The sequence below is a fragment of the Balaenoptera physalus genome (genome assembly GCF_965194825.1).
Source record: "Balaenoptera physalus genome assembly, chromosome: X".
Classification (NCBI taxonomy): Eukaryota; Metazoa; Chordata; class Mammalia; order Artiodactyla; family Balaenopteridae; genus Balaenoptera; species Balaenoptera physalus.
This window is the reverse complement of record NC_138903.1, coordinates 42,062,405-42,077,181: the sequence shown is the minus strand read 5'-3', so window position 1 is coordinate 42,077,181 and position 14,777 is coordinate 42,062,405. Positions and strand designations below refer to the sequence as shown.

Here is a 14,777-nt window from a genome sequence, read left to right as displayed (position 1 = left end):
CTGTTACCTAAAAACAATGAACTATGAAACTAGTATATTTACTTTGATATTTCACTGCAGACATGTGAAGAGACTCTTTTTCATGAAAATTCTTCTACTTTTAAAGACTTGAAAATAGAGGTAACTACCCAACTTAAATTATACAATACTTCCAAACAATTCAAACTACTTTTACTTTAATTTATCCTGTGCTTATCTGTGATATAGTTAAGAGGCAGCAAGAAATCTGATTTTTAGGTAAGAAAACCGAGGCCCAGTAACTTCTCTTGACTCCTATGGAATGTGCTTTCTGGTTTACCCAGTTTTTCTGGACTTCCTACTCTCTCAAGTTTTACACTTCCTACCTTAAAAAATCATTATGATATGTTTAATTTATGAAAACACTATGAAACAAAATTCTGTGCTACTCCTAGGGTTTAACAAAACCAGAGTTAGCAATCACAGTTCCAGTCTAAGCTGTTCTAAGACATTTGTGTTATGATACGAGAAAAGACTCAAGTTTCATTTTTTTCCGTCTCAGCATTAACTAGCTTCTACACATATTTTCCAGGGAACTCGAGCTTCATTTTTAAAAAAATATGTAATCGCTCTCTTGATATGTAAGTTACTGGTCTTTCAGCACGTTGTGATACCCTCTTCACATGTACTTAGCGTTTTCTTCTTTTTGTTCTCTTAATTCTGTGATTTCAGAATTAGTTAGGATAACTCTAGCCAAAAAGTCCCAGGATTTTTCCTTCTAGGCTGGAGGGTAGTATCTGCCTTGCCTCCACACACTTTCGGTCACATTCCAGCTCCACCAGGCATTTATCAACTTTCCTTTACCACTGAGGCAGCATAATAGCATCATGCTTAAGGGTTAAGACTATGGCTTACAAAGCCAAACTGCCTGGATTTAAATCATGGCTCTGCTACTTACCAGCAAGTGACCTTTTGCAAGTTACTTACCTTCTCTGTGGCTCATTTTTCTTATCTGTATAAAGAGGAACAATGGCACCTATTTCATAGGTTATTCCTGAATTAAGTGAGTTAATTCACTTAAATACTGTACAACAGTCACCTGACGTATAATAAACACTATATTAACTGTTAGCTATTATTATTATTGTCATCATTTTTGTTACTGTTATTGTTGGATTTTTATTTAAGTTATTTTGTAATCCAGAAGGACATCTAAAGAACATCACTCTTCCTGGTCATATTGCGAAAAGTGCACACAACAGTGCCATTTCATACAACAGATATCAAAAGTTAAAAGGTTAAGAACATCTGATGACTCATGAAGAATGACAGTGTTTGTTTTGATGGTTTTTTTCTTTAAACGTACTGTACATTCTTTATGACCTCTCCTCATTATCTACCAAAAAGGAGTTTAACCTGAATAATTACCTCTCTTGAAGACTGTATGTAGATTTTTAAGAAAATCACCATACAGTATAATGAAAATGTTTACCTCTCAGATGTTGGATTAACATGTGATTAGATAGCTCAAAGGCCAGAGCACTTTCTCTATATCTCACCAGATCCATAGCACATTTTTATCAGATTGGCATAATCAAGAAAGAAAATATCAAAGTCTTAAGATTATACTTGGCTTCTGTTGTTTTGAAAACTGGACCTCAGATATACTTTGTGGATTTCAGACATGGGTTTTCTACATTGTAGAATGTATAAGCTACAGAGAGGTGGTCATTTTTCTAGTTTTTTTTTTTTCTAAAACCATTCCTTTTGACAGAAGTGTTACAACTTAAAAAAAAAATCCATTCAAAAAGAGTTTTCCATTCACCTCTCCATTTCTGCAAGTTTGATTTTTAAATTCAAACAGACTCTTTCTGAAGAAAGCCTGATTAATGGCTAATCAATACATCCTACTGCTGCCTCCCCACTGGAGGAACTGCTGCTTCTGGAGCCCCTAACCTCCACATCCCCATTTATTTTTCAAGTGAAAGCTGCTACCCAAAGAACCCTTCTCTACTCCTGAAAGCACTAAAAGCCCCTGCTCATGAGTCCACAATCTCTGCTGTCCCAGCTGCCACCTCATTGTTTCACACCAACTTCCTCTTCATGGCAATAGGGCAAAGGAAAGTAATGTGGAGGTTGCTCTCAGTCAAAACGGGCTCCAAAAGTTGTATGCCTAAATGCCTTTCCCATACCTTAAACAGTTAAAAACTCCAAATAAATTTCCCCACTAAATAATTATAAAAGGTCATCCTTTACTTTGCAGTACTACTTTTGTGAGCTCCCATGGAAATCAGTTATGATAAAGAATGGAAGTTCTTTGAGGGCAGAGAATTTTGTCTATTTATCTCCACTCCCAGCATATATTTCATCAGCTCTAAACTGCCATCAATTGTAAGATGCATTTCAGAGAAGCAAAACTGTGGAAAACAAAGGTGCATCCTATAATCAATGAAAGATGGTGACAGAGTAACCTGCACATAATGAGTGCTTAACAGATGCTTCCTGAATTGAATTGTTTTTAAAAAGTTTCTTTGGGAAAGTATTTGAGGCCTAAGCAACTAGCTCACAGATAAATCCGTAGGGGGCAGAGGACTATAATTTAAGGATTGCCTGTATTTCTAATAGCCAATTTGAAAAGAATGGACGCTCTCCAGAAAGTGGTGTGTTTCTATGCAGGTGTATGTCTGTTTCTCTTCTCTCTCTTCTCCTTACCTCATCAATTAGTTTCCTGGCATTTGCGATAGTATAATCACCAGCAAATAATACCACTAAGCATGACTCATCACTGTTCTTCTGTCTCTGACCCCGGGACACTGGAACGATACTTCTACTGGCTTCTGTGGAAAGGCGGACAGCTTTGAGCTCTTCGGTGGTAGGTAGAGGAACATGGTCCTGAATGACAGCATCTTCTGGAAGAAGGCTCCAATTGAGTTCTCCTGACACAGGTGTAAAGTCATGAATGTTACTCCAGGTATTATTGAAGATACTGAGCCCTGCATCTTTGAACTGGAAAGCTAATTCGGGATAGTACCACTGAAAACAGCCAAACTTGATATTCGTGGAAGACTCAATAATGGGCTGAGTGGCACAGCACAAAAAGACTTCCAGCTTTCTACAATCCCGCACACGAAACTGTTGGCAGGCTAGTGCGCTCTTGCAATCTCTGCAATTCCGGAAAAACACACTGCCTTTCACCGGTCCCAGAAAAATGACACAGTTAGTACAGTCATCAATAGTAACTGTAGCAGAGTGATCAAAAATATAGATGTTACAGTTCTCACAGTCTTGAATGAGAAACTGTTGTCCTGCCACTTTCCCAGGTAAGCGACCTACTGTTTCATCCTTCAGTCCACTGAACATGTAGTCTTTTGGATCAACCTGCAGGAACAAACACAGACCTTGAGTATTATTGACATTATTCAGCAAACATTAATTGTCTATTGGGAGTCAGGAACGATTTTTATTGCTAAAATAATATGTTCCAACTCTTACTGACTTTGCGACATAATAAGAAAATGAGCAGGACAAAAAACTTTTTTTTAATAAATACATAAAAGGCATGGGGGGAAGAAAGGGAGAGGAAACTATTATAGATAAAGAAAGACTCAGGACATACCAACCAAATGATGTGTGGACATTGTTGGATCCTGTTTTAACATCTCAACTGTAAAAGTACTTTTTGGAAACAATTGGGGAAATTCTCATACATACACACAGCATACTGGATGATATTAAGGAATATTTCAGCTTTGAGCCTTTTCTTTTTCTGATGCTTCACTTTTAAAAAACTTCTGCGTCTTTAAAACTTCTGAACTTGGAAATACACCCAGATTGGAATATGTTTCTCTATCTTTCCATAAATTGATGCCTGGGTCTTAGTTTCTAAACCCTGACTGATTTCTGCAATATGCTACAGAAAATGGAAGCACCTGAAGGCCCAAGAATCACTATATGTCAGAATTTGCATCTACAAATTTGATTGAAACATTTACTGAGCTACTCCTACAATGTAAATATTTCAAATTTCACCATTTCCATCTTTAGGCATTTTAAACTAAAGCTCACAGAATCTTTTAAACAGTGTGCCTGGAATCTGTCTCATTATTTTTAAAATTTTAGCTGACCTCTCAAAATATAGTCATTAAAAGACCATTTTGGTTTTTCTAAATTACTTTTAAATCTACTTGCACTGTCTTAACCTCTTCGTGAATATTAAATTTCATACAAAACTATTCATGTACCAGAAACAGGCTTCCATAGGTACGGTACACAAAAACTTGATTATTTACAAAGGATAATTTAATCATCTTAATCATTAGCAAATTAGCTTAAAGTGACTTATTCAGTATTACACAATAAATGTTGTACTCATCAGTTTTACACAATGTACTAGAAGTAGTATTGGTCTGTAGCATGAGGCAATAAAAGAGGCACCTGTTTTCTAGTCTCAATTTTGTCACCTATGAGCAACATGAATGAAAAAGGCACTTTAACTTTCTAGATCTTCATTCAACCATTCGGCCATTTGAACACCCAATAGGAGCCAGACATTGTTTTAAGCACCAAAATGAATATGACCAACTCTTTCCATAAAAGAAGTGAACACTAACCTAAACAAATGATTTTAAAACAACCTGGCTGTGTAATGAGAGATGCTCAGAATATTCTGGAAATACAGAGGAGGGACACCAGGTGCAGGGGAGGTAGGGGTGTAAGACTTCCTGTGCAAAGTGAGAATGAATAAGCTGAAGTTCACCAGGTAAAAGGGGTAGGAGTAAAGGATCCTCCCTTCCCATATCAGGCAAAAGTGAAAGAATGAAACAAAAGAAAACTCTTCAGGGAGTGTGAGGAAAAGTGAACATGGTCTGGCATTACCAGTGATACTGCAATGGGAGCAAATGAAGCTGGAGAGGTAGGCAGGGGCGATATTATGAAGCTTGGAAGTTCTCCGTGGACAAAGGGGTACCACAGAATGATTTAAATAAGCAAAATTTACATTTTAGGAAGATTATTCTGGTAAGAATAAGGACAAGTGGCGTGTGGATCGGAGAGGCGGCTGCAGTCATCCAGAAAGGGCTGGAACTAGAGCAGTGGTTAGCAGGGAAGAGGAAGATGAAATGAATTTGAGAAATACTGAGGAAGGAGAATCAGCCGATTTAGTAATTCAATGGCTGTAGGAGGTAAGGCAGAAGGATGGGTCAAAAATGATTCCTAGTTCTCTAGTCCAGTATTTTTCAACCTTTTTGACTACAATTCACATTAGTACATTCTCCAGCACAGCCCAGTACACGTACTTATGAGTATTTGTACATGTACACATACCAATGAAAGAAAAGTTTCACAAAATAATACTTACCCTTATTTTGTGTTAAACCCCAAATATTTTCTATTATCCCACCCACAGGTTTGAAGAAACACTGCTCTGGTTTATGTGATTGGATGTTGGTAGTGCCACACACCAAAAAAAAAAAAAAAAAGAAAAGAAAAGAAAAAGAAAATATAAGAGGCAGCACAGGTTTAATGTGGGAAAAGGTGTTCAAGCTATTCCATTTCTAGGATTTTACAGGTGACACACATATATAAAGGTACAGTGTTCCAGTTTGGTCTCTATCAAGATACTGAACTAGCATAGTTGCTGGCTCCCAGTTATCCAAGATCAATCTCAAATGGACCAAGTAAGAAAAACACCAAGAAAAGGGGAAACTATGAGACACCCCTGTGGTGGGTGTGGGAACAGAAAACAGAAAAGGAAACTCAGATTTCTTCTCTTGCTTCTCCCCTTCCCAAATCTTGAGACAACAATGCTTCCCCTACACCTGCTAGGACTCAGACCTCTGGTCCAGATTTCCCTGGGAGCAAATTCAGGGCAGGGCAGAAACCCTGTGCTGGTGAAGAGCTGAGAAAAATGGGTGGGGATGAACTTTGACAGTGGTTCAGGACCTCTCCAGATCCTCAGAACTGGCAAATTAAAATCTAAGGAGTGTCTTCTAATGCTGCTTCTCAAGTACTGATTGGTCAAATGAACCAAAAAAAAAAAATCAACAAGGATCTAGGAGATCCAAACCACACAATGAATAAGTTTGAGTTCTGCGCCCAACTAGTAGAGTATACTCACATTTTTTCTCAAGCACACATTGAAGGATTTTTTAAAAAATCATGTACTAGTACTAGATCATAAAGAAAGCCTCAACAAATTTTAAATAATAGATAACTTACAGGCTATTATATGAGACCAAGATGCAATTAAATTAGAAGTTAATAACAAAAGATACTTTAAAAAATCTTTGCCTATTTGAAAATTTAAAAAACACACTGCTAAATAACTCAAGGATTAAAGAAATCATAATCAAAACCTAAAAATACTTAGGATTAAATGTTAAAACACCAGCTATGGAATGCAGCAAAAATGGTGCTTAAATAGCTACAATAAAAACTCTCAAATTAATGAGTTAAATGTCCATCTTAAGAAATTAGACAATAAATAGTAGAATAAACCTACTTTCTGTAGTAGAAGGAAAAAAGATAAAAATAATGGAGAGATTAATGATTTAGAAATCAAATATACAATAGAAAACATCAGCAAAGCCCCAAATAGGTTTTTTTTGGGGGGATAAAACTAAAAATTGGGAATTCCCTGGTGGTCCACTGGTTAGGGCTCCACGCTTCCATTGCAGGGGGCATGGGTTCGATCCCTGGTCGGGGAACTAAGATCCCGCTAGTTGCGCAGCATGGCCAAAACAAAAAAACAAACAAACAAAAAAACAAAACCAAAAATTAGGCAAACTTCTGGCATGGATGATCAAGAGAATAAGAACAAAAACAGTATGAATGAAAGGGGCGTATAATTATAAATAAAGTAGAAGTTAAAAAGAGAATAACAACAACTATATACCAACAATTTAAAAAACATTTTGTCCATGAAATGAATGCATCTCTTAAAAAATAACTTACCACAGCGAATTTGAGAAGTTAAAAGCTTAAATAAAAAGCTATTACTACTAAAGAAATAGAAGCAGTGGCTAAAGTGTTCCCACAAAGAAAACACCAGGCCCTGATGGTTTTATAAGCAGATTCTAGTTTTATTCATCCCAGTTTTATGCAAACCTTTAAAGACAATAGAAGAAGAAGCAACAGTCCTAATTCATGCTACTAGTCTGTCCAGCAAGAAATAAGAAAAACAAAGACATAACAAAAGAAAATTTTAGGTCCATTTCACTCATGCCTATAGATGTTTTTAAAAAATTGTCAATTAAATCAATCCTATAAGACGAGAAAGCACCACAACCAAGTTGGATTTGTCTCAGGTTGTGTAAAAATGGTTCATTATTAGAAAACCTTTCAACGTAAGTCACTACTATGTGATATCAACTCACATTTTAGTCCTAACTCCTATCACCCTCCTATGGGAACTTTATTCTTCAGTAGATCTGACGCACTTGCTGTAACTTGTCTATGTTCTCTGATTCTCCTTTGCCCAGAAGGCTCTCTCCTAGTTCTTCTACTTGCCCACCCGTCACACTTTTCTTGTGACGCTTTCCAGTTCCCTCAACCAGAAGCCTACTCTCCTTTTTCTGAGTACCTACATTACATTAAATACCAATCTACATCCCCTTATGTATCTAAAACTTTGGGCTTGAATCCTGTAACCAATCTATTTAAAACAGAAACACCTCCTCCAATAATATTACCTCTTTACCCATCTTTATTTTTCTCCAAAGCACTTAGCTTCTTTTTAACACACTATATATGAACTGTATTTATTGTCAGTCTCCCTGCTGCCCTCCATTAGAACATAAACTACATGAGTGAAGGGATTATCTGTTTTGTTCACCCGTTTTCCCCAGACTTAGAAAAGTGCCTGGCACCACAGAGGCCCTGCACACATAATTATTGAATCCATTTTAACTACTTAATCTTCATTACCTCAGAGTATAACCAGAAGTAGGTGGTCTCCAGGTATCTCTTAAATAAACAAATATGAAGGGTAACTGAGATTGATGATCATACACTTCTCCACACCCCATCTCTCTACTTCATCCCCAAAGAAGACAGACTCTGAAATGTATTTTTAGGGACATTCACTTAGGTCACTGTTCAAGTTGGCCAACTTCTGAGTAGGAAGATAATTATACACAAAGCCAGGCAGAGGCACTCCTTTTAATGTCAGTCCTGGGTCTCTCCATTTTACATACTCTTCTGTCCGTACCTGCAGTAAAAGGAGGCTGAGGCTGCCTTCTACTTGGTAGAGCCAGTGGAAGGGGATGGGAATGTGGTCATGGAGTAGGCTAATGGGATCTTGATCTAGTCAGGAACATGCAAGAGTGGTTTAAGTTGGTTCTGCTTTAGGCCTTAAGGAGGATAAAAAACGTTCTCTGGTCTTCTTCAGCTTGTCTTCTCAGCACCAGTCTACCTCCCACAGTGGGAGTGAGATGATCTAGAGTGCCACCAATAGGTTTTTTTGAAAAGGAGTCCAGGAGTTGGCCTGTCTCTACCAAGGCCTCAAACTCAATGAGCAAGGGGAATCTTCAAGCTTCAGTTTATGGTTTCTCTCACTGTACCAGAAACTCCTTAAAACTTTTATGTAAAATTTTGTGTGTATTTTCCTGGAGAATTGATTTGGGCTTCAAGATTCTGGCCAAATTATCTTTGCCTAAGACACAGACAGCAAGTTCAAAAGTTTGCAAGCATATTTATCTCAGAATTAAATAGGAAACAAACCACTGTTTGGATAAAGAGAAAAAATAAAGGTTAATACTTCTTACTTAAAGTAATTCAGCTAATTTTTTGGCATGGGAAATGATATATATTATAAATGTACAGTATTAAACAGAAATTTCAACTATATTAATTATAATATATTATAATTAGTACTATATTAGTAGTTGTAGTTGAGACTTGTTGCAAATGCAGAAAGAAAATCTATTCTTAACTTTAAACTTACTGGGCTGCTGTCTTAGTCTGCTTGGGCTGTGTTATGGACTGAATGTTTGTGTCCTCTCAAAATTCATATGTTGAAGCTCTAACCCCCCAATGTGATGGTATCTGGAGGTAATTAGATTTAGATGAGGTTGTGAGGGAGAGGCCCTCACGATGGGATTAGTGTCCTTATAAGAAGAGATCTCTCTCTCCCTCCATGCAGGCAGGCACTGAGGAAAGGCCACGTGAGCACATAGCAAGAAGGCGGCTGACTACAAGGAGGAGGAAGCAGGCTTTCCCCAGTAAGAACTGCAGAACTCTTGGCACACTGCAAGTTCATCCAAATCCCTGCACTAACAGACTTGACCAAACTCTAGCATGGCTTCTACTAGCACAAGGCTTTGTCCCTAGAATGACCCCAGGTCCCCATTAAAATGCGTGCCTGAGGAAGCTCAACTCCACAGGAAATTTTACTATTTGTTCTAGCCAACATCTGATGATAGGCCACTGACCTCCCTTTCTTAAAGCATTTACTAAAAAGGGCTTACAATTGTGACTGTATCTCTTACTAATGAGAAGTGTCCTTCTCAAGGACCTGAGATCCATTCCTATGAAATGTAATTATTAGGAAGGATAGGGCCTCTGTTTACCAGTCTCTGTGGGAGGATAAGATCCTAACTTCTAAAACTGCCAGCTAACACGGCTGGCCTAATCTTATTTACACGGACCAACTTTGTAATTTTTCACTTCTCTGACTCTACTGAGTCCCTGCTCTCCCCGCTCCCTCATTCTTCCTTAAATGGCTTAAGTCACCTCTGCACAAATCAGAATGGAGCTCAGCTCCTTCCCCCGTCAGTAGTTACTGAACAAAATCTGTTTTCACTGCTTTAACTAATGTCCAGCTGTATTTATCTCTGACACCAGACACGATCTGTTGGTACCTTGATCTTGGACTTCCCAGCCTCCAGAACTGTGAGAAATAAATTTCTGTTGTTTACGCCACCCAGTCTATGGTATCTTGTTACAATGGCCTGAGCAGACCAAGACTGGCTGCCATAACAAAATAATACAGACTGGGTAGCTGAAACAACAGAAATTTATTTCTCACAGTTCTAGAGGCTGGGAAGTACAAAATCAAGGTGCCATTGTGGTTGGCTTCTGGTGAGACCTCTCTTCTTGTCCTGCAGATGGTTGCCTTCTTGAATTATCCTCACATGGTCTTTCCTGGGTGGGTGCATGGCAAGCTTTCTGATGCCTCTTCATATAAGGACACTAATCCTATCAGATCAAGGCCCCATCGTCATGACCTCATTTAACCTTAATTACTTCTTTACAGGCCCCATCTCCAAACAGAACCACACTGGGAGTTAGGGTTTCAACATATGAATTTGGAGGCGGCTGTGGGGGTGTGGTGGGGAACCACAAACATTCAGTCCATAACTGCTGCCAATGCTGAGGAGTTAAATGTGATTTACTGCTCTACATATTTTATCTAGACACCTCAGTTCTCATAGTTCACTGGGTGAAATTAATCCTATAGCTAAAGAGTTCTAGAGTATAAAATTATTTGGACTATCATTATGATCTACAAAGGAGAAACTTAGGATTTACGTTGCTGTACTTACTTTCTCAACAATTCCTGAAAGCTCTTCAAAACAAAAAGTGATAATAAAAAGCTTGAAGCTTAGTACCATAATAATTTTGCAAAAGTTACTAGTTCTCAAAGTGACCAAAACCACAAACATGAAAGGTGAAGTTTTTAAACTACTTTTTCACAAGAATCACTTATGAAGTGAGCTTAGTTTAGGTCATATTTCTAACTACAATGCTTGAAAGGTAGTGGATATACTCTCAAAAATCAAAGAAACATTTCAGGAGTTGGAATTCACCTGATATAGCTAAAAAACTAAGGTAAGTATTATTTTCCTAACAGAAAACAAAAGTGAACATCTTATTCTTTCACTGAGCAGTTATGCAAATTTTTCATTAAAATTCACCTCCACAGTTAAACTTCCATAGTGATAATCTGAGATGAAATAATGGCATTTGTTAGTTTTAATGGAAATCTGGTCTGGGTAGAAGTTCAAAATAAGACTCAGGAGTATAAGGAGCACTATATAGGCACCAGGCACCATTCTAAGTGCTTTATAATCATTCACTCAATCCTCATAAAAACCCCTATGAGGGTTGTATACTATAATTATCTCTATTTTACAGATGAGAAAATTGAGGCACCCAGAGGCTAAATAACTTACCCAAGGTCACACAGTAAATGCTTGAGCTGAGTCTCAGACCTAGGCAGTCTGGCTTCTAAGTACATTCTCTTGGCTGCTTCTTCGTATTCAACCATATTCAAACAGAAACCAATGTTTACTAGGTGAATAAATCAATGGAACAGAATAGAATTTAAAAACAGACTTATGTATATATTGACAAAGGTGCAAAGGCAATTCAATAGAGAAAGGATAATCTTTTCAACAAATGGTGCTGGAACAATTAGACATCTATATGTAAAAAAATAAAGAATCTCCCATACCTTGTATCATATTTAACAATTAACTCAAAATGGATCATAGAACCTAAATATAAAACCAAAAACTCTAAAACTTCTAGAAGAAAACAGAGGAGAAAACGTTTGTAATCTTGGTTAGGCAAAGATTTCCTAGATGTGAAACCAAAAACATGATCCATAAAAGAAAAAACTGAAAATTGGACTTTTATCTGAATTTTAAAAACTTTTGTTCTTCAAAAGACACTATTAAGGGACTTCCCTGGCGGTCCAGTGGTTAAGACTCCGAGTTTCCACTGCAGGGGGTGTGGGTTCGATCCCTGGTTGGGGAACTAAGATCCCGCACGCTGCGTAGCAAAAAAACAATAAATAAAATGTGAATCTTTAAAAAAAAAGACACTATTAAGAGAAGGCAAGTCATTATTTGGGAAAAAAATATTTGCAAGACACACATGACAAGGGACTTGTATCCAGGATATATAAAAAACTCTCAAAACTCAATAATAAGAAAACAAATAACCCAGTAAAAAAAATGGGCAAAAGGTTTTAATAAACACTTCACCAAAGAAAATATACAGATGGCAAATAAGTACATGGAAAAATGCTCCACAAATAATTAGTCATTAGGGAAATGCAAATTAAGCCACAATGCAATACCACTACACTCCTATTAGAATGGCTAAAAATTTTTTAAAAACTGACCATACCAAGTGCTGGTGAGGATGCAGAGAAACTGGATTTCTCATACATTACTGACGGGAATGCAAATAGCACAGCTGCTTTGGAAAAGGGTTTGGCAGTTTCTTATAAAGTTTAATATACAATTTCCATATGACTCAGAAATCCTACTCCTAGGTATTCACTCAAGTGAAATGAAAGCTTATGTTTATTCAAAAACCTGTATGCAAATGTTTATGGTAGTTTTATTCATAATTATCAGAATTTGTAAACAACCTAAATGTCCTTCAACTGGTGAATGGATAAACAAATGTGGTAAATCCATAAAATGGACTACTACGCAGCAATAAAAAGGAACTCCTGATACATGCGACAACATGGATGAATCTTAAATGTGTCATGCTAAGTGAAAGAAGCCAGACTCAAAAGGTTACCTACTACATGATTCCATTTATAAGACATTCTCAAAAAGATAAAACTATAGGGATAAAAAACAGATCAGAGGCTGGAGGCAGAGTTGACTACAAAGGAGCATGAGGAAATTTGGGGGGAATGATGGTACTGTTCTATATCTTGATTATGGTGATAGTTACATGACTGTATCTGTCTGTCAAAACTCACAGAACTGTACACTTTAAAAGGGTAAATTTTACATTATGTAAATTACACTTCAATTAAAATAAATTATTTAAAACTTACACATTGTTAAGTCACTTTCAAGGCAACATAGTTATGTAGCTGAAAGGTAATTTCATGAGTGAAAATAACAAATACCAGTACCTTGATCTTATATACACTGATGACAAGAGAAGGTGAAGTATTATACTTATATTACACACCATGTTGCTAAATATATAACCACAAAATAGAATTATGAAATTTTAGGATTAGAAAGGATTTTTCATATCATCTAATTGATTTTTAATCTAATTGTACATCCTGTCACATTCTCTCTGTTCATTCAGATTTGCCTGAATGCTTACCTCTTCTCTTAAGATGCTCAAAGAATTAAAGAACTGGAAGGGATCTTAGGAAATTGAGGGCTGGAAAAGCTAAATGACTTGCCAGTGAGATACAGTACAGGGCAGAATGCAAATTAAAACCCCAGTCCCATACACTTTCCACTCCATGCGCTTTTCCCCTTTTCCCACTTTATATGAGTGAAGAAATTGGAACCCCCATACACTGCTGGTGAAAATGTAAATGGTGCAGACACTTTGAAAAACAGTTTGGCAGATTCTCACAAAGTTAACCATAGAGTTACTATATGACCCAGGAATTCCACTCCTAAGTATATATCGAAAAGAAATTAAAACATATGTCTACACAAAAGCTTGTACACAAATATTCATAGCAGCATTATTTGTAATGGCCAAAAAGTGGAAACAATGAAAAGCCGAATGTCCACCAACTAATGAATGGATAAACAAAACGGACAGTAAAATAAATAAAATTGATTTATAAATAAAATGAAATAAAATATCTACTCTGTTAATGTCATTCAGCAATAAAAAGGAATAAACTACTGATATATGCTATAATATGGATGAATCTCAAAAACATGCTAAGTGAAAGTAACAAAAGACCACATATTGTATGATTCCACTGACAAATGTCCTAAATAAGCAAATCTATAGAGATAGAAAGTAAAACTGTAGTTTCTAGGGGCTAGGAGGAGTGAGGAGTAACTACTTATGGACCTGGGTTTCTTTTGTGAGGGACAAAAATGTTCTAAAATTAGATCATAGTGATAGTAACATAGCCCTGTGGACTTGCTGAAACTATTGAATTGTACACTTTAAATTAGTAAACTGTATGGCATATGAATTTATCTCAATAAAGCTATTTTAAAATGAATAAACAAAGAACTAGTTACTTCCTTTAAGCAGCAAAATCTTTATGTAAAGGATTTAAAACATGTCGACAAGTTTGACACTTCTCCCATCAAGAGGTCCCCTCCCCTTGGACGCAGGTGGACATCTGTGATTGCCTCAACCAACAAAACATAGCAGAAGTAATGCTACATCACTTAAGAGCCTAGTTAGAAAAAGCCATGCAGCTTCTGCCAGTCTCTCTTAGGACACTTGCCCTGGGAACCTAGCCATCACGCCGTGGGGAAGCCCAGGCTACAGGAAGAGGCCTCTGGCCCTTAGCCCCAGCTGAGCTTCCAGCCAAAAGCCAGCATCAACTTGCCAGCCAGCTCTGTGATTAAGTCATATTGAAAGCAGATCCTCCAACCCCCAGTCAAGCTGCTGCAGCTGATGCCAGATAAAGCAAAGAGCCAACCTGGCTAAGCCCTACACAAATTGCAGAGTTGTGAACAAAATAAGTACTTGCCATTATTCTATGCCATTAAGTTTTGGGGTGGTTTGGTATGCAACAATGGATAACTAGAATACCTCACGTACTTAAAAGGCTAAAAACAGCATCTAGCCCCCTACTCAATGCAGACACTTCTTTCTAGTAGGTCTCCATCCAACCTGTGCCTGAATGTTTTGACCAACATGGAGATCAGTTCTTCACAAAGCCACCCTTTCCACTGAAGAACAACTCTGGGAATTATGATCTGCCTTATACTAAGACTGGTTCTGTCCTGCCCAATCTCTGGCCCAAGTTCTATCCTCAGAGGTGACCAGTACTATCTAACCCTCTTTCTCAGGACAGGCCTTTACCTTATTAAACAGTAGAGAAATTTTTACCAGGTTTGATTTTATAA

The 14,777-nt window shown here is 37.3% G+C and overlaps 1 protein-coding gene across 1 annotated transcript in view; it reads right to left on the bottom strand.

Moving 5' to 3' along the window:
• RP2 (RP2 activator of ARL3 GTPase) overlaps nucleotides 1–14,777 on the bottom strand; it is a 38,504-nt gene that overhangs the window by 20,879 nt on the left and 2,848 nt on the right. Inside the window, exon 2 of the mRNA XM_082446577.1 lies at nucleotides 2,671–3,336. Coding sequence (XP_082302703.1) covers nucleotides 2,671–3,336 — 666 coding nt within the window. The remainder of the gene's footprint in view (nucleotides 1–2,670; nucleotides 3,337–14,777) is intronic.